The sequence below is a fragment of the Nomascus leucogenys genome, chromosome 2 (genome assembly GCF_006542625.1).
Source record: "Nomascus leucogenys isolate Asia chromosome 2, Asia_NLE_v1, whole genome shotgun sequence".
In the NCBI taxonomy this organism is placed as follows: domain Eukaryota; kingdom Metazoa; phylum Chordata; class Mammalia; order Primates; family Hylobatidae; genus Nomascus; species Nomascus leucogenys.
Genome location: NC_044382.1, coordinates 155,021,383 through 155,048,316, shown reverse-complemented (window position 1 = coordinate 155,048,316; position 26,934 = coordinate 155,021,383). Strand labels below are relative to the sequence as shown.

General features: G+C 57.7%; 2 protein-coding genes across 10 annotated transcripts in view; one reads left to right on the top strand and one right to left on the bottom strand.

Annotated features, from left to right (window-relative positions):
* Positions 1–222: 222 nt before the first annotated feature.
* Positions 223–6,308, bottom strand: TRAPPC2L (trafficking protein particle complex 2 like). Of its 7 annotated transcripts, none has more exons than XM_003280611.4 (5): positions 6,191–6,308; positions 4,587–4,759; positions 3,622–3,709; positions 3,401–3,480; positions 223–1,953 (listed from the first exon to the last, which is right to left on the bottom strand). In XM_003280611.4, exons 1-5 carry the CDS (start codon positions 6,221–6,223, stop codon positions 1,905–1,907), a joined length of 423 nt encoding a protein of 140 aa, XP_003280659.1. In that variant the 5' UTR covers positions 6,224–6,308; the 3' UTR covers positions 223–1,904. The 7 variants fall into 7 exon arrangements, with proteins under 7 accessions (XP_003280659.1, XP_012360980.1, XP_012360981.1 ...); XM_012505526.2 differs by having other exon boundaries at positions 223–1,950; positions 6,191–6,306; XM_012505527.2 differs by having other exon boundaries at positions 4,587–4,736; positions 6,191–6,299.
* A 77-nt stretch (positions 6,309–6,385) lies between these two features.
* The window catches only part of GALNS (galactosamine (N-acetyl)-6-sulfatase), a 43,257-nt gene continuing 22,708 nt past the window's right edge, over positions 6,386–26,934 (top strand). For 2 of the 3 annotated variants that reach the window (XM_030820289.1, XM_030820295.1), the window contains exons 1-5: positions 6,411–6,617; positions 20,377–20,500; positions 21,235–21,309; positions 22,270–22,372; positions 25,539–25,682. In XM_030820289.1, coding sequence (XP_030676149.1) covers positions 6,498–6,617; positions 20,377–20,500; positions 21,235–21,309; positions 22,270–22,372; positions 25,539–25,682 — 566 coding nt within the window. In that variant the 5' untranslated portion in view covers positions 6,411–6,497. Of the gene's footprint in view, positions 6,618–20,376; positions 20,501–21,234; positions 21,310–22,269; positions 22,373–25,538; positions 25,683–26,934 lie in introns of all 3 variants that reach the window. The other variant, XM_030820297.1, reaches the window with a different exon arrangement.

Sequence of the window (26,934 nt, the reverse complement as noted above, 5' to 3'; positions counted from 1 at the left end):
CAGGCGGGCTGTGGCCCTCCGTGAGGCCAGCCCCACAGTGGAGACAGCGCAAAGGTGCCACGTGACAGTTCTTCTGTCACATCAGAGGTGAGCAGATGACTTCTGTTTCTTTGGGCTTAAAATGGGGATGCTGCCTAACAACGCTTGTGAAAACTCCCTCATGTAAAAAGTTCTTACAGGTGGGTCTGGCTGCACCTAACAGAAAACCCAAGTATCAGTGGCTTAAAGCAGAGAGGGGTGCATTTATTTTCTCACATTTAAAAAAAGCTGAACTTAAGCAGTCCGGGGCTGGTACGTCAGCAAAGGCCCAGGGTCCTTCCCGTGTTCTGCTCCACTGTCCTTAGGGTGTGACTCTTTCCTCATGCTCTCAGTACAGCTGTGCCAGCACCAGCCATCACATCCACGTTCCAGGCAGGAAGAAGGCAAAGGGGGAGGGTCCTGCATGTGGCAGCTGGGCCCCCTTCACGGGAGCTTCCCTGCAAGTCTCTCCCAGCACCACCCACCTCCACGCCACAGCTGCACACCCCGGGCTGCAAGGGAGGCCAGGACATGGCTCTCGTCTGCCCCTTATTGGAACTGGGCAGAGGCATTGGGGTTCTGTTAGTAGGGAGGAAAGAGAATGGACGCTGGGTTAGCAACTTGCAGAGTCCCCACCACGGCCAGGACTCAGGCAGGAGTGATCCCCACTAAAAGGCAAAGATTTCCTGCCAGGCTGCAGTGGGGAGGTGCTTGGGCTGGGGTCCCACCTTCTCCTAACAAACATGAGGCTCTTGTTAAAGATTTAACCTTGTGAGGGTGGCCTGTGGCCCACATGCACCCAGATCAGCTGCCTGGTGTGCCTCGGCCCATTCCAGGACTTCCAATTCACCCTGGGGCAGCGGAGGCCTGGGGCATGCAGTTTTCACACACTCCTTGCTGATTTTTCCTTCTATAATTTATAAACTTAACACTGTGTTTGCTGGATGGGATGAAAAGGCAAATACGTATCGAGAAAGTTCCCCTCCCTGTGTCCTGCCCCAGGCTGACCCCCCCCTCACAGCCTTTCCTGCTGCAGGGACTTCTGGGGTCCTCAAGGTCCTAGAGAAACTCTCCAGTCCTGGACCAGTGCTGGAACCAACTCCGGGGACGTCTCCTCAGCGGGCTGAGCCTTGACTACTGGACCCCGAGGACGACGGCGGCACGACGTCACTATGGGCTCAGCCACTGCCCTGGGTGGTAGTCAGCCGTGTCATCAAGTGACGCAGCACCCAACCCCCTCAGCACCAACGGGCAGGAAGGGGCACCTCAAGTCTGCGCTCCAGGGTTTAGGACCAGGGCTGCAGCTGAGCCAACGCCGCAGGGCCGCGAGGCATCCCAGGTTTCACAAGGGCTCCTTTTAAGGCCAGGATGAATCCAGACGTTGGGCCAGATGCAAAGAATGGAGGCCAAGTCCAGAAAGAGGAGGGCCCTCCCCTGTGGGAAGGCACGCCGGCTCCCCTTTTGCCCCTAGATCCTAGGCTGGTTCTCGGCTCAGGATGCCGCCCCCTCCAGACCAGCCCACCTGTTCAGACAATGGGTGACCCACATGGTCACAGGTCCTGCAGGCTCAGGAACTCTTGGCTCCAGGTGCCCCTGCCTCTGCCCCTTTGGGACAACTGGGGACAGGCTACCTGCGCCATCTGATCCCAAACCTCTGCCCACACCCCTGAAAGTCCTTAGTTGAATTCTTCTTAGTTAAATCCTTGGCTGACACGGAAGGAAAAAGCCAAATCCCATCTCACAAGACCTTTAGTTGAGAGAACATGCACAGCTGCCTGCCCTGAAAACCCCGGGCGTCCCATTCAGGAAGAGGCGATGGGAACAGACCGACGGCCCCACCACAGTCACGTGCAGGCTCCTCTGCGATGGCTGGCAGCACAGCTCATTCAGCACACCTGTATCATCATCGACGTCACCATGTTATCAAAGGCCCTGCTAAGAGAAACAGACCCACTCAGAGGAAGGCCAGGCCTTCCACCCCTCTGCTCACAGAGACAGGCCGGGCACCATGGCTCCGTCCATAGGACCCTGGGGGACTTCTCCAGGGTCCAGAAATGTGAATTCTGCTGACAGGCCAGGACAGGACTCCCGCCCCACAGGGCACTGAGATCCCATTGGCTGCCTCCAAGTTCCCTGTGCAGCCTCCCAAGGCCCCAGGAAGGGGTGGAGGAGGGAGCAGTGTGGGCAGGCAGGGCGGTGTGGGCGGCAAGCCACCCAGGCGCCGAGGCAAGAGACCGAGGACACGAACTGTTCCAGTAGAATATAAAACAAGAACAGTTATACCCGCTAAGTAGCGGGTGTTGTTCCTTGACACTTTTCGCCACTGCTAGAGACCGTCCGCCTGGCAATGGGCATCTTCCCAGACGCTGGCGTTACTGCTAGACCAAGGAGCCCTCTGGTGGCCCTGTCCAGGCATAACAGAAGGCTCGCACTCTTGTCTTCTGGTCACACCTCACTATGTCCCCTCATCTCCTATCTCTGTATGGCCTGGTTTTTCCTAGGTTATGATTATAGAGTGAAAATTATTATAATATTGGAATAAAGAGTAATTACTACCAACTAATGATTAATGATATTCATATATAATCATATCTAAGATCTATATGTGGTATAACTATTCTTGTTTTATATTTTATTATACCGGAACAGCTCGCGTCCCCGGTCTCTTGCCTCAGCGCCCGGATGGCTTGCCGCCCACAGGCGGTGGTGTGACAAGGACGGCCCTGGGCAGCCCAGGAGGCAAGTCTGCGTGGACATTCGCCTGCCTGCTCCCATCTGGGACCAGGATGGCCCCGAGACAGTGTCCTGGTGGAGGGAAGGGCCTGGCTTGGGTCACTGCAGCGTCCTCTTGCCTGCCAACCACAGGGAATGATGTCTTAGAACTGGGGACTCACTGGAAGCAAGTCTGGAGTGTGGGCGTGGACCCCACATTTCCCTCACGATGTTCAAAAGTTAAATCTGTTGACTTTGTGGACTATTCGGAAGACGCCTGCAAACCAGGTTCCCGACTGTTCAAATTCAACATAAAAGATCAGGTAGCTGCAAGAAGATGTGTGATCCCTCAAAGCCACTGCCCATGTGCTTGGCCTGAGTCCTGCAGGCGCCCCAGGTACCCACTGGGCACACCTGGGAAGACAAATGGGCAAGCTCTGTTCCCCGCACCACACACACTCTATCCACTTTATGCGCTGGAGATCTCTGTAAGAGTTGATGTGGAGAAACAGGGCTTTGTGGCTTTAAAACCTCTGCCCTAGGGGGATGGTGCTCATAGCTTAAAAAGACCTTTCCTCCCTTATTTTCCAAATGGTTGCATTTTGGCAACCAAAATGGCAAGGCAGGTCCTACAGAAAGAAGGCGGCAAGACACAGAAAGTAGGGCCCACCTGGACTGGATGCGGTCCCCCGGGTTGTAGAAGGGGTTGCACATAACGTCCGTATAGGAGTTGTGTAGCTTCCGGAACATCTGAAAAAGACCCAGCAAACCGTGACCTTGCCACGTACACACAGCCAGTGCAAGATTTTTTGGTTTCTCAGCATTTCAAAACAAAGTGAAAAAGGAAAAACAAAACGCCCACTCGGGCACGGCCTTCCAACCCCAACTTACGCTGCGAATTTCGTTGTCTCGAAGGGCTGTGTTGGAGGAATCCACCACCATGACAAACTTCACCTTGGAGTTGGTGACGTAGCCGTATCTGCACAGCTGGTTAGGGAAGGCACTCGTAACACAGGGACTGCCGGCGGAGGGCCCTCTGCGGGCCCTCACTTTGGAGAAACGTGGCAACCTTGAATCACAGGAAATGCCCAGGCTGGGCTGGTCCTGCAGTGGCCGTGCTGGGTACAAGCCTAAATACTTTGCTAGGGCGACGTCTGGTGTTTGCAGGAGAAGCAAAGAGCAGGCAGCCAAGCCTTACCCAGTTCACACTCCAGGAGCCGAACCACCTAGACTCTGTCTGTCTGGAACACCTCACCCTCTTTATGAATCAATGCCTGGCCCAGAAAGTTAACTGCAAAACCAGAGGCTTCATAAACAAGGCAGATCCCATCTCTAGAGGCCACATTATCTTGTAAAATAGTGGCTACTAGCAAATGTCACCATGGACAAGCTACATTACTGCTTTTGGGAAGGTCTTTGAACTCCATGGCCTCAAGTGATCTGTCCCAAGGGACTAGACGAGAGTGTCTAGTGACGTACGAGGCAAGGCCTAAGAAAATAAATGAAACTGTTATCCCCTGCTCAAAGGTGGTGGCTCCCCTTGAAAAGCACAGAAAGAAATCCTTGCAGGTACAAAGCAGAAGTGTCCCAGTTCCTCTGCAAACCAGACAACGGACACATGCAAACCAAAACATCCTACAGGGAATTCTAGCCTTGCTTTTCCCAAATGACTCTTCCAATAAAAGAGAGAGAAGAGTTAGAGGCCTTCACTCACCTCAGGCTTCCCTAATTCCCTGGCTGGCTAAAAACTCTCACCTCTTTTTTTTTTTCTTCTCAAAAGTTTCAAGTTATCTGATCCTAAAGTACACCTTGCAATTGTAGGTCCTCCCTGACACACACCCTGCCCTGAAAGATACACCTTGTAGTCCTCCGTGGGGTAGAGCAGGCCCAAGTACAGCTCCCTCTGGTCGACCAGGGCCTTCCCCATCGCGGAGATCTTCTCATCCACCACGTCCAGAGACGTGTGCACCATGTAGTGGAACTTCAGCTCGTTCTCCATAGGGGTGCTGCGAATATAGAGCGGGTAATTCTGCAAGAAAGGATGACGGCCACTGAAAGGACAAGACTCCACCCAGCGCACACCAGCTCCGAACTAGGCTGCAGAGCCATGACCTGCAGCCACCTGGGAAATGCATTCCCCTTCTCTAAGGCCCACCGCTTCATTCTCCATGCCGCAGTGGGCACTGCCTTCAGGGAATCCCATGTGACCTAAAGAGACTTATGTGTTGTTTGCAAAGCAGCAGCAGTAGGGTGGGCAGAAAAGAAAAAATGAATCAGAAAAATGGGCCTGAGCACAGCCTGCCGAGCAAGCCTGGCACCTGGGCAGGCCTCTCATCTTCTCCTGGAGGCCACTCTGCCTCAGCCCACCTCTAACTCTGCATGGGTCACCCAAATACAGCACCCTAAATACTGGCTTTTCTTCACCTTGACAGCGGCCCTTTTACTAAACTCTTCAAGACTCAGCTCAAATTCCCTTCATCTCTGCATTTCTGACCATTGTAAGACCAGCATTAACAGCTTCTTTCTTGGGCTTTCACACACCGCCATTTACCCTGTCTGTTCAGCACTAGGTCCTGCAGAAATACAGTGAACAAGAGTCCTCGCTACCCTCGTGGGGAGTGATACCTAGTCAATAAACCCACAAACAAGCAAATGATCATCTGTGGCCAAGAGGGAAGCCCATGAGCAGCTTAGCAGCAGTCACCGCCCAGCAGGGAGCGGCCTCGAGTCCGGTCTCAGGGGAGACCCTGGCTAGGAAACGAAGGCTCCGTGCAGCAGGAGGGTGGACAGCCACCCAGGTCAGTCTTAGCCTTCAGAAAATGCTTTCCAGTTGAAATATATGTGGGCCAGTAAAGAGGATGGGAGCTGGGGAGAGGTGTTCCGCGTGCAAAGGCTGAGAGGTAAGAGGGCAGAGCATGTCCAGGGAGCTGCAGAATTGTTTGGTTGGAGCGGAGGGTGCCAAGGGTTATGGGGGGGAAAGGATCCCAGACCAGGTTATTCAGACACCATCCTAAGGCAACGAGAAGCCACTGCAGAGGTCTCAGGCAGAGGCGTGACAGGATCCGATTTGTTTTTAACTCGGCTCCGGGGATACTGGCAGGAGGGCCGGGGCCGCCGTCCGCGGGGAACCAGCGCTGGACGGGAGAACGGGCAGAACCTGCTGAGGACGGAGGACGGAGGCAGTGCCCGGGACCACCTAGGTTTCTGGTGGGTCCTGGCGGGGAGGAGACCTGGGGCGTCGAGGGGTGCGTTCAGCAGCGGGACGGGCGAGCGCGGAACTGGGGTCTCAGGGTCTGCCTGGCGGCTCGTCCACTGCGAAGCCCCTGACCGCTGGAGCTCGGGGAAGGCCTCCTCCAGGTCCCATTTCCTAAGGTGCCTTCTAGGCCCAGGGAAGAAGGGGAAAGAAAGCGGAGAGGCGAGGATGGTGCGGGCCCGGACGCCCCACGCCGCGCGTACGCACCTCCTTGGCGATCACCGCGATGCACACCGCCATCTTGGGAGGCCCGGCGCCAGGCACCGCATCACGTGACCCGCCGCTGGTCACGCGGCCTCCCAAACCCCGCCCCGCCAGTCACGCAGCTGGCTCAGGCCCCGCCCCGCTGGTCACGAGTAGGTCCAGGCCCCGCCTCCCGTCCCTCCGCGGACTCTGGCCCCGCCCCTCTGGTCACGTGGCCGTCCAGGCCCCGCCCCGCAGCCCAGCCGGAAGGGCCGGCGGACGTTCGCTAGGTCGGCTCGCTGGCCCGGGCTCCGAGGCTCCCGTGGTTGCCATGGCGGCGGTTGTCGCGGCGACGAGGTGGTGGCGGCTGTTGCTGGTGCTCAGCGCCGCGGGGATGGGGGCCTCGGGCGCCCCGCAGCCCCCCAACATCCTGCTCCTGCTCATGGACGACGTGAGTGCGGGCGGTGGGACGGGGCAGGGCCGGGGTGGAGCGAGGTGGCGGTGGGGGTCGGGGAGGGGGGTGGGGGGGGGGGGGGGGGGGGGTCGGGGAGGGGGGGGGGGGGGGGGGTGGGGGAGGGGGGGGTGGGGGGTGGGGAGGGGGGGGTGGGGGGAGGGCGGGCGGGGTGCGGGGAAGGTGGGGGGGTCCCGCGCGGGGAGGAGGGGAAGGGGGGTATCCCCTTGCGGGGTGGGGGGAGGCCCCGCGGGGAGTGGCCGCGGGATCCAGGCGTGGGGTCTCGGCGGTCAGCGGTCACCACACGCGCTGCAACTGCAGCGTGACCGGGACAGCGTCCTCCCTCGCAGGTGGGTGGCCGGCGTGCTACTGGGCCCTGCCTCCCCCGTCTGACCTTTCCCGCTCTCTACTCTTGGGAAGGTGGGCGCGCAGCGTGGCCTCCCCAAAGGGAGGAAGGGGCTGCTCCTGCCGCTCTGCCTGAGAGCTGCGTCGCCCTGGGAATCACTCCCGCCACCTCTGGCCTCCGGGTCCCCCCGCTGGGCTCCAGTCTTACCTGGTGGCTGTCTCTGTTCCCTGAAGAACGCTGAGCAAAGGTCAGGTGTCCCTGAGGTCTGAAGAACTGAAAGGCTGGAATGTCTCCTGGTGGGCAGGTGCGGGGTCGGGGTCACAGAGCCGGCCTGGAGGCCTCCGTCCCTAACTCCTTGTGGGAGCCCCCTGGAGACTCAGGAATGAGTCTGCCTGGGGCACGGGTCACCGTGCAGGACCCCAGACACACCTGGGGTGTCTCCAAGCTGGGGGGTCACTTCCACTCTTGAACCTCAGCCGCCTCACCTGGGGGGGTCACACCTGTCCCGCTGTGCTCACGTTGTGTGTGAGGACTGGGACGACACCGAATACCAGACAGTTTTGGGCCGTCGATGTCGCTCAGCCCCTGTGTGCTGGCTCCAGACCAGCAGAGACCCTGACAGGGGCCTTCAGACCCACCTGTGCTGACCAGTGGGGGCCACAGGCTGCACGCTAGGACTGGGCAGTCATGGCTGTCGGAATTGGAAGGTGCTGGTCGTGTAAAATACACAGATTTAGAAGACTTGGTGAAAAAAAAATAATGTAAAATGTGAAGTGAGCTTAACAATTTTATTAAATTAATGGTTTTTTATCATAAAGATATACTTGAAAAGATAACAGACACCATCCATAATTTCCCCACCCAGGGTGACAGCTGACAGTCCTGGGCAGCTGCTTTTCCATCTCATATGTCTATTTGTGTGCACTGACTGCTTTCCAGAGCACGCTCTCCAGCCCCCAAGGGTCCGTGTCCTGACAGCAGTGGGCAGGCCTTTCTCAGCACTGAGTGGTATCTCTTTCCTAAAGATACTTTGCTTCAGAATTTCATCCTTTCACTTTTTAAGTTCCTCTGGGCTAGTGTAGATACTTTGTTTCAGAATTTCATCTTTTCATTGTGTAAGTTCCTCTGGGCCAGTATAGATACTTTGTTTCAGAATTTCTTCTTTTCATTGTGTAACTCCCTCGGGGCCAGCATAGCTTCGCTGGGTGAGCTGGGCTCTATAGGTGAAGCCTCCCTGTTCAGCTTCTGCCTTTCCTGATTTTCTCAGAGGACAGAGGGCTGAGGCGGGGCAGCTCATGAATAATTTTTTATGTTGAAGACTTGTCGAAATAATATTTTGGATATGTTGGGTTAAATAAAATATAAAGTTAGTCTGTATTTCACCTACTTCTGCTTTTCTATCGTGGCTCCTGGTAAATACGGAATTGCATGTGGTCTCACCCTGTGTTTCCATAGGACAGCAAGGGTTCAGGCGTGCAGGGTGGAGGGGTGGGGTGTGGCCACCAGGGCACGTGTGGGGGAGGGTGACAGGATAAGTGCCGCCCACCTGGGCACCTGTTCTGTGGTCTCCTCTGTGTGGCTTGTGGGGTCCTTTGGCAGCTGACGCCTAAAGAACCCCAGAGGAGCTCTGTCCTGGCCTGTAGGTGTACTTGTGAGGACTTTCTGATGCCGACAGCAGAAAATGAAGTCAAAGTGACAAGCAAAAGTGGGAATTTCCTGGCCCTTCTGACTCGACAGACCAGGGCCGCCTGGCGAGTTTCCCCTTTCGTGGCTCTGCTGTCTCTGAACTGGCCACATCCTCACTCAGCCTGTGATGGTCCTAGGTGACTCCAAGTCACCCACTGCAGTCAGCAGACCCAGTGGGAGGTTGGCTCTGCCCCTGTGTCATGTGAGCCTGATGTGGGTCTCGGCCCTGCGCCAAGCACACTGGGGGAGGGGCGCATGCTGAGCTGTCCAGCCAGGCCTCAGAGCCTCGGGCCTACCCCAGAAGGGAGACTCCCCCTGATCATCTCATCTGCCTGGACCCAGCACAGAGGGGGTTCCCTGAAGGGCCCATGGTGCAGCTACCAGGACGGGGCAGGGATGCTGGCAGGTGAGAGCCACAGAAGCTCGCGGTGGAGCCCCGAGGTGCCCTGACGTGGCCCAGGGTGCAATGGGTCCTCACAGGCTGTCTTCTCTCCTCGGAGTCCGGGGCTTCCTCCGCAGCCCTGTCCACACCTCTTCCTGGACTGCAGACCAGTTGTTTCTGCCAGGGCACTGGTGACTGAACCTGCAACAGGTCATTCGGGCTCTGGCATGACATGGGATGGCTTGGTGACCCACAGCCCTGGGCCCGGCACCACTTGAGGACGAGTGTGCGTGTCTCAAGTTCAGATTTTGGAGCATGGCCCTTCATGGACCGGCTGCCTCCAGCCCAGTCTCCCCCTATCCAGTCCTCTGTGGCTGGGCAGTGGGGGGCCTGGACCCCCCTTTCATCTAAGCAAGTGCAGTTTCAGAAAAGGGGTGTCCCCAAAACTAGCTTATTGCAGCCCTCATGGCCAGAAGCCACTCTCCAACTGGTCACACTGACTGGGGAGAGAACCACTGCCCCCAGAGTCGGGACCAGAATGGGAAGCTGGGACTCAAGGGTGAGAGCAGCTGGCAGGAGCCCCCACCTGTCCAGGGGGAGCTGAGCCGGCCAGGGCAAGGACAGGTCCACCTGCACTCCCCAGGACGGCCCTACCCTGGCCTTTCACTGACGCACGTTCCAGCGCAGCCTGGCTTCGCCGCACCCTGGGCACCTGCTGCGTGAGCGAGGAAACTTGCGTGTCCCGCTCTGCTCTCCACGGCTTCTGGGGCCTTGGAGACAGGTGAGACCCAGTGACAAGTTCCACTCCGGCCCACACACAGCTCCTGCCTCCCAGGGTCAGCAGCACTCTGTGTCTCTGCTCCTTAGTTGGAAAATAGGGTTAAGGAGGGTCAACCCTGACCACAGAGGAAGTGGAGAGTCAGGGCTGCCCAGGCCAGCTCCTGTTGCCACAGCAGCCTCGTCGAGCCACCAGAGTCGGGGGAGGGCTGCTCAGCGGCCCTCGTTGGAAACAGTCAAGCACTGGCCTGCTCATCTTAATAATCCCATAGCAACCAGTAGGAATGGAGACTTTGCATTTCTTAAAACTCTGAAATTCTCAAGGATACTGATCCATGGCTCACAGCTGTGCTCACTGAACATGGACAATCATTTGGGGGCTTTTAGGCCCCTTTTTTTTTTTTTTTTTTTTTTTTTGAGATGGAGTCTCACTCTGTCACCCAGGCTGAATTGCAGTGGTGTGATCTCAGCTCACTGCAACCTCCGTATCCCAAGTTCAAGAAATTCTCCTGCCTCAGCCTCCGAGTAGCTGGGACTACAGGCTCCCACCACTGTGCCCAGCTAATTTTTGTATTTTTAGTGGAGACGGGGTTTCACCATATTGGCCAGTCTGGCCTCGAACTCCTGACCTCAGGTGATCTGCCTGCCTCAGCCTCCCATAGTGCTGGGATTACAGGCGTGAGCCACCGCACCCAGCCAGGACTTTTTTTTAAGACAAGGTCTGGCTCTGTCACCCAGGCTGGAGTGCGGTAGCTCGATCACAGCTCACTGGAGCCTCAAACTACTGGGCTCAAGCAATTTTCCTGCCTCAGCGTCCTGAGTAGCTGGGATTATAGCTGCCCATCACCATGCTCGGCTAATTAATTTGATTTTCAATCACTGATACCCTTTCTTCCACTTGATCGAATCAGCTACTGAAGCTTGTGCATGCGTCACATAGTTCTCGTGCCATGGTTTTCAGCTCCATCAGGTCATCTAAGGTCTTCTCTACACTGTTTATTCTAGTTAGCCATTTGTCTAATCTTTTTTCAAGGTTTTTAGCTTCCTTGCCATGGATTGAAGCATCTTCCTGTAGCTTGGGGAAGTTTGTTCTTACCGGCCTTCTGAAGCCTACTTCTGTCAGCTCGTCAAAGCCATTCTCTGTCTAGCTTTGTTCCATTGTTGGCGAGGAGCTGCGATCCTTTGGAGGAGAAGAGGTGCTCTGGTTTTTAGACTTTTCAGCTTTTCTGCTCTGGTTTCTCCCAATCTTTGTGGTTTTATCTGCCTTTGGTCTTTGATGCTGGTGGCCTACAGATGAGGTTTGGTGTGGATGTCGTTTTTGTTGATGTTGATGCTATTCCTTTCTGTTTGTTAATTTTCCTTCTAAGAGTCAGGTCCCTCAGCTGCAGGTCTGTTGGAGTTTGCTGAAGGTCCACTCCAGACCCTGTTTGCCTGGGTATCACCAGTGGAGGCTGCAGAACAGCAAATATTGCAGACCAGTAAATATTGCTGCCTGATCCTTCCTCTGGAAGCTTCGTCACAGAGGGGCATCCGCCTGTAAGAGGTGTCAGTCGGCCCCTACTGCGAAGTATCTCCCAGTTAGGCTACAACGGGGGTCAGGGACCCACTTGAGGAGGCAGTCTGTCCGTTGTCAGAGCTCAAACACTGTGCTGGGAGAACCACTGCTCTCTTCAGAGCTGTCAGACAGGGACGTCTGCAAAAGTTTCTGCTGCGTTTTGTTCGGCTATGCCCTGCCCCCAGAGGTGGGGTCTACAGAGGCAGCAGGCTTTGCAGAGCTGCAGTGGGCTCTGCCCAGTTCGAGCTTCCCCACCACTTTGTTTACCTACTCAAGCCTCAGCAATGGCGGACGCCCCTCCCCCTGCCAGGCTGCCACCTCGCAGGTGGATCTCAGACTGCTGCCTAGCAGTGAGCAAGGATCCATGGGCGTGGGACCCTCCAAGCCAGGCACGGGATATAATCTCTTGGTGTGTCGTTTGCTAAGGCCGTTGGAAAAGCGCAGTATTTGGGCAGGAGTGTCCTGATTTTCCAGGTGCAGTCTGTCACGGCTTCCCTTGGCTAGGAAAGAGAAATCCCCTGACCCCTTGCACTTCCTGGGTGAGGCGATGCCCTGCTCTGCTTCAGCTCGCCCTCCATAGGCTGCACCCACTGTCCAACCAGTCCCAATAGGATGAACCAGGTACCTCAGTTGGAAATGCAGAAATCACCGTCTTCTGCGTCAGTCACGCTGGGAGCTGCAGACTGGAGCTGTTCCTATTCGGCCATCTTGGAATGGAATCCCCATGCCTGGCTAATTAAAAAAAAGGTTTTTTTTAGTGACAGTGTCTGTGTATGAGACCCGGGTTGGTCTTGAATTCCTGAGCTCAAGCGATCCTCCCTCCTCAGCCTCCCAAAGTGTTGGGATCACAGACTTGAGCCACTGTATCCAGCCCTTTTAGGACTTTTAAGGGAGAGAAGAAAGGTGGTTCCCACCCGTGGTGCCCTGTGGGGGTTGTAGATGTTCACATGGTAACCCGCTCACCCTTCAGGGAGGCTGTCCACACCTGCTTTTCATAGCCGAGAAAGCTGCCAATAAATAAAGCACGGATTCAGCAGACTAGAGTTGGCCCAGCAGCCTGGGACGCTGTCCTCAGAAGGCCCATGTGTGGGAAGTTTTTGCCCTCGGCTGATGTCTGGAAACAGGAGGTGCCCCCGCTGTTTGCTGACATGAGCAGCTCACCTTGCTACACTGTTTTTGCAGATGCCACGATTTATGCCCAGCACCCTCCTCCTGGGCATCAAGAGTCTTGGCACATGCCAGGCAGAGGCGGCCGCACAGCCAGCCCAGGCAAAAGCCCTGGGAACTGAGTGTCGCACAGCTTCCCCGTCAGCATCCGGCACCTGTGCTTGCAGCCCGAGCGTCCCGTGTGGCTCCGCCTGGGGAGGGTTCCACGCTGCGGCCGGTCTCCCCGGCCCCGTCCGCACCTTCTCCCCTGGCTGATGCCCTCCCCATTGTAAGTCATGGCAGTGAGTGGGACTGTCGCTGAGACCTGGGACTCCTCCCAGCAAGAATGCTCCCCTGCAGTATTTTCTGAGTCAGTGGTGAGCATGGAGCCTACTCCCTCGAGCCCTGGGACTCCTCCCCTGCAGTATTTTCTGAGTCAGTAATGAGCGTGGAGCCCACTCCCTTTACAGCATTTTCTGCCGCATCCATTCATGTTATTTGTGGCCTGGAACGGGTAGGAGAATGACCCAGGTGAGCACAAGCAGACCCGGACGCAGCTTTGCTGACTGCCGACCTTCTGGGGAGGCCGGACCCGCCTTGGGAAGCCTCAGGATGCAGCCTGCAGGGAGGGTCGGGCACATGGCACCCAGTATTCAGATGTGCAGCCTCACTCCCAGCCTGAAGGGAGCCTAGCAGTGGTCCTGGGCGTGGGCAGACAGTGTAACGGGTGAAACATACTGCTCCCTCCCATCCCAGGCCTTGTGCCCCCGGCCCACCTGCCATTCTGTACTCTCCCACCTGGACTGGAGACAGCAGGAAGTGCAGAAGCCACCTGGGAGGATGAATCTGCACGCGGAGATGTGGAGGGCAAGGAGCTTTGGGCGTGTGTGGCCGGTCCCCCTCAGGCTGGCCTCAGGGAGCTGCGCCGTCCCGGCCTGCATTGCAGGTTTCTGCTGCCTCAGCGGGATGCACCTCACCCTGACATGGGCGCATTCACCCACTGTGACTAGATGCCACTGAGCCCAAGCTCTCTTCTCAGCCCGTGAGCAGCTCTGCGGGCGTCCTGCCCCCTCTCCTCCCACGTGCCTTTCTTCCTCATCAGGTTCAGGGGACACCTCTCTCCAGGTGCCTCCTTTCATTCCAGCCTCCATTGTCCTCAGAAAAGCCATTTCAGTGACTTCAAAATAAACCATCTCCGGGCTGGGCATGGTGGCTCACACCCGGGATCTCAGCACTTTGCGAGGTGGAGGCGGGTGGACTGCTTGAGCTCAGTTCACTCAAGACCAGCCTTGGCAACGTGGCAAAACTCCATCTCTATCAAAAATACAAAAAAATTGGCCAGACACGGTGATTCACACCTGTAATCCCAGCACTTTGGGAGGCCAAGGCAGGTGGATCACCTGAGGTCGGGAATTCAAGACCAGCCTGGCCAACATCGTGAAACCCCATCTCTACAAAAAATACAGAAATTAGGTGAGCGTGGTGGTGAGCGCCTATAATTCCAGCTACTCAGGAGGCTGAGGCAGGTGAATTGCTTGAACTCAAGAGTCGGAGGTTGCAGTGAGCCGAGACCACGCCACTGCACTCCAAACTGGGTGACCGAGTGAGACTCCATCTCAAAAAAAAAAAAAAAAAAAGTTAGCTGGGCATGGTGGCGTGTGCCTGTAGTCCTAGCTACTCAGGAGGCTGAGGTGGGAGGATCACCTGAGCCCAGAAGGCAGATGTTGCAGTGAGCCAAGATCACGCCACTGTACTTCAGCCTTTTTGTCAGAGTGAGACCCTGTCTCAAAAAAATAAATAAACCATCTCAAAAGGGACCCAAAGCTAAAAGGGCCAAACAGAATTGTGTCCCATGAGACGGGGAGGGCCTTTGAGAGGAAAAAGCCCAGACCTGGCCCAGCTCTGGGACTCCACACGTCAGGAGGGGCTGAGGCGAGGAGCAGCCACCCTGCCAAGCTGAGCCTTACAGGCAGGGGCCATGTAGCCTGCTGTCCACCGGGGAAATTGATCATTGCATCCAGATAAAGACCAAGGTGTGACCATGCAGACCTGGATGTCCAGCCACCCACGTGCCCCCAGAGCGGCCCACTGTCCTCCCATGGTCCCCGGGGCCCAGCGCCTGTCCCTCCAGCAGCCGTACCCAGTCAGCACGCTGCTACGCCCACCCCGTTGAGGGCTTCCCCTCTGTTCAGACGCCTGTCACTTCACACAGGCCCCGAGGCTTCTTGTTCTTTGACTTACCAGGACCCAGCAAGTCAAACGCCCACCAGCCCCAACCCAGGAGTGTCAGGGGAGCCCCTGGTCCATCTGCAGAAAACCAAGATGCCCGCGCATCCTTCTTGTTTTTTTTTTGTTTTTTTTTTTGAGACAGAGTCTCACTCTGTCGCCCAGGCTGGAGTGCAGTGGCACGATCTCGGCTCACTGCAAGCTCTGCCTCCCAGGTTCAGGCCATTCTCCTGCCTCAGCCTCCTGAGTAGCTAGGACCACAGGCACCTACAACCACGCCTGGCTAATTTTTTTGTATTTTTAGTAGAGACGGGGTTTCACTGTGTTAGCCAGGACGGTCTCGATCTTCTGACCTCGTGATCCGCCCACCTCAGCCTCCCAAAGTGCTGGGATTACAGGCGTGAGCCACCGCGCCTGGCCCTTCCATCTTTTATAGCTGCTTTGCTGAGACGGAATTCACTGGTGGAAGTGTGCGGGTCGTTTTTAGTGTGTTCTCAGAGTCGTCCTGCCACCACACATTGTCACATCATCTTCGTCACCACGGAAGGAAGCCCCAGCCCTGATGGGGGTCACTCCCTTGTGGTCCCCGGAGCCCCTGGCCGTCCCTCTCCCCTTTCTGTCTCTAAGGATCTGCCTTTTCTGACGTGTCAGGTGAATGGAATCTGACGGCGCGTGGGCCTTGTGCCTATTTTCCCCTCACACGGGTGGGGACTCACACACACAGCCTGTGTGAGGACTCCATTGCTTTTCATGGCTGAGTCATGGTCCACCGTGTGGAGGGACCACGTGTGGCTGAGGCTTCCGCCCATCGATGGGCATCCGTGTGTTTCCAGCTCGGCTGCCGGGGAGCGAGCTGCTGTGGGTGTTGGTTCATGCATAGGTTTCCGCGTGGACACACTTTTCAGTTCTGCTGGGCGTGTACCAGTGAGGCATTGCCGGGCAGCGTGGCCACCCTGCGTGGCGCCGCCAGACCTCTCCCCAGGTGCTGCGTGTCATGTTTTTACGTGGCGTGTGAGGGCTCCAGTTTCCAGACAATCAGCGATCAGACTCTGGTTCCTGTCGTGGTGAACTGTGGAGGCAGCAAAGTGAGCCTCTCTCCGGCTCTTGGAGCACCAGAGCCCATGGAGCCTGTCTTGGGGTCATTTGAAATGGTGGAAACTTTACAAAGGCCCGATGGGCAAGTGAGGCCCACTTGGCCTCCAGGCGCAGCCCTCCTCGAGGTCCCTGCTGTCCATGCAGGTGGCAGTCCTACTCTGTGGGTGAGTCCCGGGGCCACTCGTGGCAGGAGGAGGCTGGATGGGGTGAATTCGGAGAAAAGTGGCAGGTTTTTGTTTTTTATTTTTTTGAGACAGGGTTCTCTCTCTGTCACCTAGGCTTGAGTGCAGTGGCGCGATCTCAGCTCACTGCAACCTCTGCCTCCCGAGCTCGGGGGATTCTCCTGCCTCAGCCTCCCAAGTAGCTGGGATTACAGGTGCGTGCCACCGTGCCCGGCTAATTTTTTGATTTTTTATAGAGATGGGGGTCTCACCTTGTTGACCAGGCTGGTCAACGAAAGAGAAAAGTATTTTAGAGATTTAAAAAAAGAACCATCAGTGTAGTCTCTAGTGCGCTTCAGAGCTGCAGGTGGAGCTGTTTGCGTTCCTCCTGAAGGCTTTGGCTCCCAGACGTGGCTGGGCTGCAGATACCTGCTTTCCTAAGAGGTTTTCCCTCCCTGCCATCCACGTGTGTCCACAGGTGTCCACACAACCGGGTGTTGTGGATGTCTTTTCACACTAAGTGGGCTTCTCAGTAACCCCTGGCCTCACCCCCATCTCACCCATCCCAGGAGCCTCCTGGGACCACACACAGGGGTGGGAGCTTCAAAGAACAGAAACACGGCCGGGCACGGTACTCACACCTGTAACCCCAGCACTTTGGGAGGCCGAGGCAGGCGGATCACTGGAGGTCAGGAGTTCGAGACCAGCCTGACCAACATGGCGAAACGCCGTCTCTACTAAAAATAGAAAAATTAGCTGAGTGTGATGGAGGGCGCCTATAATCCCAGCTACTCGGGAGGCTGAGGCAGGAGAATCACTTGAACCCGGGAGGCAAAGGTTGCAGTGAGCCGAGATCGTGCCATTGCCCTCCAGCGTGGGGGACAACAGCAAGACTTTGTCTCCAAAAAAAAAAACAAAAAACAGAAATGCATTCTCTGTCGGTCTGGAGACCGGAAGTCTGAGATCAAGGTGTGGGCAGGACCTCACTCCCTCGGAGAACCACAAGGGGCCTCTTGCCCCTGCAGCTTCTGGGGGCCCCCAGCCGTCTGGAGCCCATGGCTGTTGTCTCCCGCTTTTTACCCCATCGCCGCACAGCCGCCTTCACCCTGTCTCCTATAAGGACTGAAGTCGTGTGGGATGAGGGTCCACCCCCATGTTAATGACCTCATCTTACTGAATCATATCTGCGGCAACCCTGTTTCTTTTTTTTTTTTTTTTTTTTTTTTGAGACGGAGTCTCGCTCTTGCCCAGGCTGGAGTGCAGTGGCGCAATCTCGGCTCACTGAAAGCTCCGCCTCCCGGGTTCACACCATTCTCCTGCCTCAGCCTCTCCGAGTAGCTGGGACTACAGGCGCCCGCCACCACGCCCAGCTAATTTTTTTTTGTATTTTTAGTAGAGACGGGGTTTCACCGTGGTCTCGATCTCCTGACCTCGTGATCCACCCGCCTCGGCCTCCCAAAGTGCTGGGATTACAAGCGTGAGCCACTGCTCCTGGCCCACCACCTGCTGTTTTTTAAACCCATAAGCTAGGAATGGATTTTATAATTTTAAATTGTTCAAAAAAACCAAAAGAATATTTTGTGACATGAAAAATTATATGAAATTCAGATGTTGATGGATAAAGTTTTATTGGCACACAGTGTGCACATCTGCTCGCATGCCGGCTGTGGCAGGGCTGAGGGGCTGTGACAGCCCTATATGGCCCACAAAGCTGAAAAGATTTGCTGTGAGGCCCTTTACGTAATGCATTTGCTGATGCCAGCTCTAAATATCTGTATTTGCATTCCAATTGGTTTCAGAAATAAACATGCGTTGAATGCAGCTGGGCCTGTGAACGTGGTGGTTGAATTCACCTGGGCCTGTGAACATGGTGGTTGAATTCACCTGGGCCTGTGAACGTGGTGGTTGAATTCAGCTGGGCCTGTGAACGTGATGGTTGAATTCAGCTGGGCCTGTGAACGTGGTCATTGTGTTTAGATTTCGGTGTCTTTCCCCAGTGTTGTGTTTGTGCTGCTGAACGTGGCCTGTAGAGGGCAGGGGCCCAGGCAGGCACAGTCACTTCACTGATGTCTTGGTTGGTGCTTGGAGCACCTCAGGAGGGAATATGTCCTTAGGGAAGGAAGACAGGCCGGGCGGAGGGGCCTTGGGGTGTTGGCTTCCACCAGGCTCCTGCTGAGGTGGGCGCTCAGGGAGACGGCTGGAGGATCCGAGGAGAGCCAAAGCCCCAGGCGGTGCCCTCCCCTTCTCCTTCTAGAGCAAAGTCCTGGCCCACTGCCTGTTTAAAAGCACTTTTTTCAACAATACACACTGCGAAGTTTGAAGAATTTTTCAGTGAACACCGCCGCCGCCACTCCCCCCCAGAGTTTGCGGTGTGCATTTGCTGTGCAGGCACCATCACACCTGGCATCACCCCGGCCTCCGTGCTTCCTGCCCTGTGCTCACCCGTCCTCTTGCTTGGGGTTTTTATTATAAAATACACAGAACGTAAAATTGACCATGACAGCCACCTTAACGTGCACCACTCAGGCGCTCAGTACATTCACAGCGTGGCACCTCCATTCCTTCTACCTGCTTCCGAACATTCCATCCCAAGAAGAAACCTGTACTTATCAGCAGGCCCTCCCCAGCGCCCACCCCCAGCCCCGGCAGCCACTCAGCCACCTCCTGCCTCTGTGGACCGGCCTGTTCCGGAGGCTTAATGAGCAAATCACCGGGCGCAGTGGATCACGCCTGTAATCCCAGCACTTTGGGAGGCCGAGGCGGGTGGATCACGAGGTCAGGAGATCGAGACCATCCTGGCTAACACGGTGAAACCCCGTCTCTACTAAAAATACAAAAAATTGGCTGGGCGCGGTGGCTCACGCTTGTAATCCCAGCACTTTGGGAGGCCGAGGCGGGCGGATCACGAGGTCAGGAGATCGAGACCACGGTGAAACCCCGTCTCTACTAAAAATACAAAAAATTAGCTGGGCGTGGTGGCAGGCGCCTGTAGTCCCAGCTACTCGGGAGGCTGAGGCAGGAGAATGGCGTGAACCCAGGAGGCAGAGCTTGCAGTGAGCCGAGATCGCGCCACTGCAGTCCAGTCTGGGCGACAGAGCAAGACTCCGTCTCAAAAAAAAAAAAAAGAGCAAATCACAGCCCGTGTGGCCCTTGTGTCTGCTTCCTTTCCTCACGTGAAGCTTTCCAGGGCCGTGCACGGTGTGGGGCGTCCTTCCTTTGATGGCTGGGTAGTGTGCCGCGGTACGTGCGTGAGTTTCCCGAGACATAACACGTTACCACAGGCCGGGTGGCGTCAAACAGCAGAAAAGGATTCTTGCCAGATTCTGGAGGCGAGAAGTGCAAAATTGAGGTGTCAGCCGGGCCCCTCCCTCTGAGGCTCTCTGGGAAGGACCTTGCTGTCCTGTGGCTGGTGGCTGCACCACTCCAGTCTCGGCCTCGGTCTTCACCTGGCATCTCTACCGCACGTCTGCATCTCTAAGGGCCGCGTCATAGGATTGAGGGCCCACCTGGGCCCAGCCTGACCTCATCTTAGCTCACTACATCTGTAAAGACCCTACTTCCAAATGCGGCCACACCCACGCAGTACACGCGGGCTGCACTTTGTCGTCCGCCGATGGGCGCCCGGGGTGCTCCTGCCTTTTGGCCACTGAGTCGCACTGCCCTGGACGCTCGTATGCAGGTCTGTGTGTGGATGTAAGTTTCGGTCTCTTGGGTGTATTGCTAGGAGTGGAATTGCAGCGTGGAACTGCAGGGTCCCATGATAACTAGACTTCTGGGGGACGGTTACTGCTCGACTTTGACATCTAGATTTGTACAGACATACGAGGGCCTGTGTATTTATGTTGAAAATAGATGCACGTGTTTAGAGGCCAGCTCCCTGCGAGCATGCAGATGCTGGTGTCAGGCTGGGAGGAGGCAGACGGACGCATTCCCCACATGAAGACCAAGCAGAAGTGGAGGCGAAAGCCAGCGTGGGCTGACTGTGGAGCGGCCCCATTGGGCACGCACGCAGGCGATGCTGGGGTTTGGGCTGACCGTGCAGCGGCCCCATTGTGCACACACGCAGGCGATGCTGCAGTTTGGGCTGACCGTGCGGCGGCCCCATTGTGCACACACGCAGGCGATGCTGCAGTTTGGGCTGACCGTGCGGCGGCCCCATTGTGCACGCACGCAGGCGATGCTGCGGTTTGGGCTGACCGTGCGGCGGCCCCATTGTGCATGCACGCAGGCGATGCTGGGGTTTGGCCGAGCTCTGCCGCTGGTAGGGCACAGGGTGGCGGTCGCTCCCATGGTCCCCGACACGCTCTTGGCACCAGGGGCAGCTCCCCAAGCCAGAAGCACCTGCAGAAGGCGCTCATTCCTCCTTCCTGTGCTCTTCCCTGCAGATGGGATGGGGCGACCTCGGGGTGTATGGAGAGCCCTCCAGAGAGACCCCCAATTTGGACCGGATGGCTGCAGAAGGGATGCTTTTCCCAAACTTCTATTCTGCCAATCCTCTGTGCTCGCCTTGTAAGTCAGTGGGGCCTTCCACCCCAGGAAGGGGTGAGCCCAGCAGGCTGAGGCCTCCCGGGTCCTTCCAGCCCTGACTCTGGGCGGCCGCATCAACCTTGTCTACTCCTCCTACTGCAGGGAGGGTGGCAGGTGGGCTTAGGCCTTTCTCATCAGGTCCCAGCCCGGCTCCGTGCTGTGTGGGGTGTGGCATGTCCTGGGTTTTCAGGGTTGAAGTTGAGGTATTGTTGGTGGCTGCTGTTCTCTGTTTCCCAGAGTCGGATGCTGTGGCCGCCTGGGGAGAGGCACTGCAGTGTGGCTCCGTCTCAGGGTACCTGGGAAGCAGGAGTCCCACTCCCTCCCTCCCTGGGGAGAGTCTCTCCTGCTGGAGACAGAAACGTGGCATTGATCGTGAGGAAGAGGGGAAGGCAGGGCACGGGGCCAGTGCTCGAGGATGGGGGCATGTGGACCTGCACGCCCAGTGGGTGTCCCGGGAGCCTGTGAGAGGAGGCGGGGTCTTGGGGACAACGCTGAGCTGCAGGGCCCAAGGGCCACGCGTCTTTCAGTGCAGTGGGTACTGTGCCCCACCCAGGTGGTGGAGACGCTAACGGGGATTGACAGGCGTGGCAGCCCCTTGTAACCGTGCGCGTGCCTCATCTGTCACGCGTTTCTCTACTCGGTGGGACTCTTGTTGGCGCGCAGGGTCTAAGCCTCAGCCTTCTCATCCAGTTTCTGTTTCTGTCACCTCCACGTAGCCAGGGCGGCACTGCTCACAGGACGGCTGCCCATCCGCAATGGCTTTTACACCACCAACGCCCACGCCAGAAACGGTAGGCTGCCTGCCGCCTCCAGGGACACCCTTGGGGTGCAGGGTTGGGCAGGCGGGGTACGGGTGGTACCCGGGTCTCTGGGACTCGGGTGACAAGTGGCAGGTGGGGTACTGGTGGTGCCTGGGTCTCTGGGACTTAGGTGGAAATGCAGGCTCCCCCTAGCTGGCTTCCTTCCCTGCCCCGGCCCAGTGGGGACTGAGCGGAGGGCACCCAGTCTGGCCTAAGGAGCTGAGCTGGCACCCCCACCCCAGAAGCTCCCATTCCCCAGGCGGGCGAGCCGCACGCCCACAGGGAGGCCAGGGCTGTGGCGTCAGTGGCAATTCTGGAATGTTCTGGAATCGCTGTGCTCGAGAGGTTTGTATGGGCTCCCCAGGGGCATCCCACAGGGGAAGTGAGGATTTCCAGTGGCATTTGAGGAAAGGGAAGGACAGGGGAGGCAGGGGTGGGGCAATGCAGCGTCACGTGGCATATTCCAGAGACCCCTGGAGACGAGGCAGGGTAGGGCCTGAGGGTGGGCAGGAGGCCCAAGGAAGGCGCTGGGGGGCACGGAGTCTGCCCCGTCCCCACCCTTTGGTGATGGCACTGGCTCTGAGGGGTGCCTGGAAAAATCCTGGGAAGTGTCATGCCCTGTGGACGTGTAGCCCCCAGGCACAGCCTTTGACCCCAAGGGACCAGTGTGCTGTTAGGATGTGTGGACGCAGCCCCCAGGCACAGCCTTTGACCCCGAGGGTCCAGTGTCTTGTTACGATGTGTGGACGCAGCCCCCAGGCACAGCCTTTGACCCCGAGGGTCCAGTGTGCTGTTAGGATGTGTGGACGCAGCCCCCAGGCACAGCCTTTGAACCCTGAGGGTCCAGTGTCCTGTTAGGATGTGTGGACGCAGCCCCCAGTGTCCTGTTAGGATGGGGTTGGTGGCAGCTTCTCGGGGTCTTCTCGGGGTCACCCAGCGCTGCTCTTCCAGCCTACACACCGCAGGAGATCGTGGGCGGCGTCCCAGACTCGGAGCAGCTGCTGCCGGAGCTTCTGAAGAAGGCCGGCTACGTCAGCAAGATCGTCGGCAAGTGGTGAGTCTCCCGGCCACGCCTGCCCAGGCGTCCTGCTCCACCCACTTCCTGGCCTTGGTTGCAAGGGACATGGCCACAAGTTCCCAAACGAGGAGGGCATCTCGGGTGGGAAACAGAAGCTGATTCTGGGTGTGTTCAGGTGTCTCCAGCGTCCCTGTGCAGGCCGGTGTGACCTTGCCAGCAGGATCTCAGGTCACCAGGCTGGGCCCACAGCCGCAAGCATCCTGCAGCATCAGACTCCTCAGGCCCGTCACCGTCGTCCCTCGAGTCACAGTCCCCAGCATCCGCCACCACTGCCCCCTGGCTGCCTCCTGCCACGTCGTCCTTGGAGGGGCCACGTCATTACACACAGGAGCCATGGTAGAGGAGCTGCCTGTCCACCCTAGGGGCCTGCTGGATGGTGAAAGGTCTGGTCTAAACCAGAAAGAAGCCACCAGGAAGGAGAGGAGCAGCCCAGTAGTTGATGAAATCCTGAGCTGATGAGAGCTTGGGTGCTACACAGCCCCCAGGCCGCGGTTTCAGGCGCACGGGATGTTTCATTTCTTTTACTCCCTGGGACGCATGAGTGAGCCTAGAGGGTTGGGTAGGAGTCACCTGTCCCGCGTTTCTCTCCACCTGTTGGAGCGTTCCCCGCCTGTCAGGTCCGCATGCCTCCTCCTCCAGGAAGCCGTCGCTGCTTTGCCAGCCTCTGTGATCCCCGGTCGGCTGCCTGTGGCTCCTGCCAGTCCCCTTCGGATGGATGCTCCTTGGATGTAGGTGGTCATGGCAGCCGGGAATCTGCTGAGCTTGATCACTGGATGAGGAGGACCCAGAGGCTGCCTAGGGAGCACTTCATCACTCTTCAGACGAGAGGAAGCAGCCTGCCGAGCTGAGCTCTCAGAAAGCACAGGGCAGAGCTGATGGGCACAGCAGCTGCGGAGTCCTCACCACAGGGAGGTCGGGCCCCATGCAGCCTGCATAGTCCCTGAGCCAGTGCCAGGGGCCATGGTGGAAGTCAGCCCCCGAGGGCCACTGGAGCGCGTCAGCGCTGTGCCAACAGGAGGAAGAGCCGGTGGCCTCTCCAAGTGACAAGCCCCACAGTGACTGGAGCTCTCCGCCTGGCCTGGCAGCTCTGTCTTGGGCCCAGCGGCCTCCTATGCGTGGTCATTGGTGCCGGTGGCCAGAGCTAGACAGGGAGTGGGTCCATAGAGGCCTCGAGGCTCCTGAACAGCCGTCAGCGGGAGGGAGGGAACCCTGAGGAGTGGGAGCAGGAGCCAGGCAGGCCTCAGCGCCCCAGGCTCCTCCTAGGCTCAGCACATGGTGCAGTGTCTGGATGGCCCAGGCTGGGTCCTGCAGCAGCTGCTCAGTCAGGTGGGGGTCCCCATCCCAGCAGGGTCCCCTCTCAGGGCAGTAGGGGTGTTGTCAGCCGTGACTCAGACTTCCCTGAGGCCCCTCAGCTGGACTCAAAAAGAGGCTGCTTGATATGCCTGAAGCCACACGGGTGTGCAGGGCAGGGACTCGAGTCCCAGAGGGCCGCAGACACTCCCTGCTCCAGGTCACCTGCGGGTGAGTGCCAGGCCCCACTGCTACTTTGGGACAAGCACGTTGAGCCGACAGCTTAATTTGTCTAGCATCCTGCCCGTGTGCTTCCTGTGAGCAAGGCCTTTGCGCTGCCGACGTGGACGCACGAGTGTCCTCTGTGGCCGAGCGGCGACCTGCGGACGTGGACGCACTAGTGTCCCCTGTGGCTGGGCGGCAACCTGCGGACATGGACGCACGAGTGTCCCCTGTGGCCGGGCGGCGACCTGCGGACATGGACGCACGAGTGTCCCTTGTGGCCGGGCGGCGGCCTGCGGACATGGACGCACGAGTATCCCCTGTGGCCGGGCGGTGACCTGCCAGGGTGTTCAGGGATGTCGGGGTGCTCTAGCAATGGGCCCAAGTGCTGAAGACCCAAAGGAAACAGCCCGGAGTTGGCAGTCAAGGAAGCTCTGAGGTCACAGAGAGGCCCAGGTGTGCTTACCTGAGAGAGGAGACGGGAGAGGCAGCTCGGGAGGTCCAGGGTGCAGAGGCCATGTCCAGGGAGGCAGCAGAAATCTGCTTTGGTGAAATCTGCCTCGGGGATGCTGCTTTCAAAGCCATCGTTGCAGAAGACTTTCCTCAGACGACACGCAACTGACGTGAGACCCACCCCCGGCCGTGCCTAGAAGCCACCTCATACCACCTCTTCTGTAGCCCGTTCTGAAAAGCAGCCGCAAGGTGGATTCCTTCTAGGATAGGACAGGCCGTGCAGGGAAACCTGGACAGCTGGCCTGGGGGCCGGGGCAAGTGGGCACAGAGGTGTGGCATGCAGGGCTGCTGTGGGCCAGAGGACAAGAGATGAGGTGCCACCAGAGGGTGGGAGCACAAGGTCTGCGGGGGATTGTCAGAAGGGGAGTGCGGGGCGGGGTCTGAAGGGGTTCCCACAGGCCTGGTGTGTGATGCCTGGCTACGGCCATTCCCAGCAGGTGAACCCCGGTCCCAGGAGAGTGGTCAGTGGAGGTCACCAGTGTGGCCACACTGCCACGTTCTCTTGTCACTCCAGTCCCTGCCTCTGTCAGGGCCCTGGGGATGTGGGCGCAGCTGGCAGGGCCCGGGGCTCCCGCACGGCACACAATGCTCCACCCAGTCGTCATCCTAGGGCCGTTGCCCTGAACTGGAAGATGAGACTCTGAGCGCCTCAGTGTGTAGAGACCCAGTAATTACCTGGCAGGAAGTATTTTGTGTCCTAGAAAACCCAGAGGAGACACACTTGGGTTCGAGACACAACCCGTGAAACTTTCCTGGGAGTTCAGAAAAAGTGGAAGGAAGGAGCCGGGGCCACGAGGGGCACGTCAGGCGGGTTCCAGGTGGCTGGGAGGCTCCTCATGACGCACCGCCCTTCACGGTGCAGGGAACCCTGGCCGCCACCGTGCCTGCCGCCCTCGGTTGTGCCCAGATGCTCTGCAGCGTAGGCGGACAGTGCCAGCACCCTCCGTGGGGTGAGGCCTTGGTCTTTTGTCCCTGCCGTGCCCAGGCATAGCCCATACTCAGTGCTAGAGGGTGCTCGTCTTACCAAGAATTTTGTGAAGGTGGTGGATCTGTTGCTGCTCAGAACTTCAGAGTGTCCCCATGGGGTCCCTGAAGTGTCCTGGGTTCCCGTTTCCAGGCATCTGGGTCACAGGCCCCAGTTCCACCCCCTGAAGCATGGATTTGATGAGTGGTTTGGATCCCCCAACTGCCACTTTGGACCTTATGACAACAAGGCCAGGCCCAACATCCCTGTGTACAGGGACTGGGAGATGGTTGGCAGGTAATGGAGCCCCACCCCTTCCCCTCCCACGTCCTGAACTGCTGTGCCCGGCGTGCCTGCCCCCCGCCTCTAGCGCTGGTGGCCTCAAGCCGCCACTCACGGAGGCTGGGCTGTCCCTGGGTCCCCGGGCACCGAGGGCTGTGGTTTGGTGGCTTCTGTCCCACTAAGTTTTGCCCCAGAGCCTATGAGACTCGCGCCTGGGGTTTCCCACTTTTTCAGAGTCGTAGATCCCTTTAGCTGTCCTGAGAGGAAGGCCCCAGCAGAGTGAGCCCACACAGGCTGCCCTGGCTGTCAGGGCACTGCCCGTGCGGCCTACGAGTGGGGAGGTTGGCTGTGCTCCAGACGTCCAGGGACATGGGCAGCACAGGAGGTGGGATGAAGCCCCCACCGGGAGGCACACCAGGAGCAAACGCCGCTGTCGAGACGGAGCCGTCCTGGTGCTGGGCGTGGGGGCAGCGCCTGCTCAGGGACCCTCATCTTTTGTGAATTTTATTTTTCTTAACTTGACTCTTCTTGGCGGAAGTGCTCATTCGTTACGTGATGGTGACCAGAAGCGGCACCAGCTTGCTGCCTTTCTAGATAGAGCTCCCTGGAGGTGTAGGAGTCGCACCGCGCAGCCCCTGTTTGATGTGTGCAGTTCTGTGGTTGGCAGTAGTCGCAGGCTGGGACAGCCAGCACTGCAGCTGCTTCAGAACCAGCCCCATGGCCTGAGCGGTGGCTTCCCAGCCCCAGCCGAGGGACCACAGCCGCCTCACTGCCTTCACCTTGGTGTCGTGCCCTCGGCCCCATTCCCCCATCTTCCCACATGGCAGGTTATTAGAGCACCGGCCTCAGCCAGGTCATCAGATGCAACACCATGCCCTGGGGGAGCCAGGGACACGTCCAGCTAGGTCTGTTCCCTGAGTGGACATTTCATTTCCAGGCTTCCTTTTTTTTTTTTTTTTTTCCTTGAGACAGGATCATGCTCTGTCGCCCAGGCTGGAGTGCAATGGCACAATCTCGGCTGACTGCAACCTCTGCCTCCTGGGTTCAAGCAATTCTCCTGCCTCAGCCTCCCAAGTAGCTGGGATTACAGGTGCACGCCACCACGCCCAGCTAATTTTTGTATTTTTAGTAGAGACAGAGTTTCACCATGTTGGCCAGGCTGGTCTCAAATTCCTGACGTCATGATCCACCTTCCTCAGCCTCCCAAAATGCTGGGATTACAGGCGTGAGCCATGATGCCCAGCCCCAGCCTTCTTTTAAATGAAGC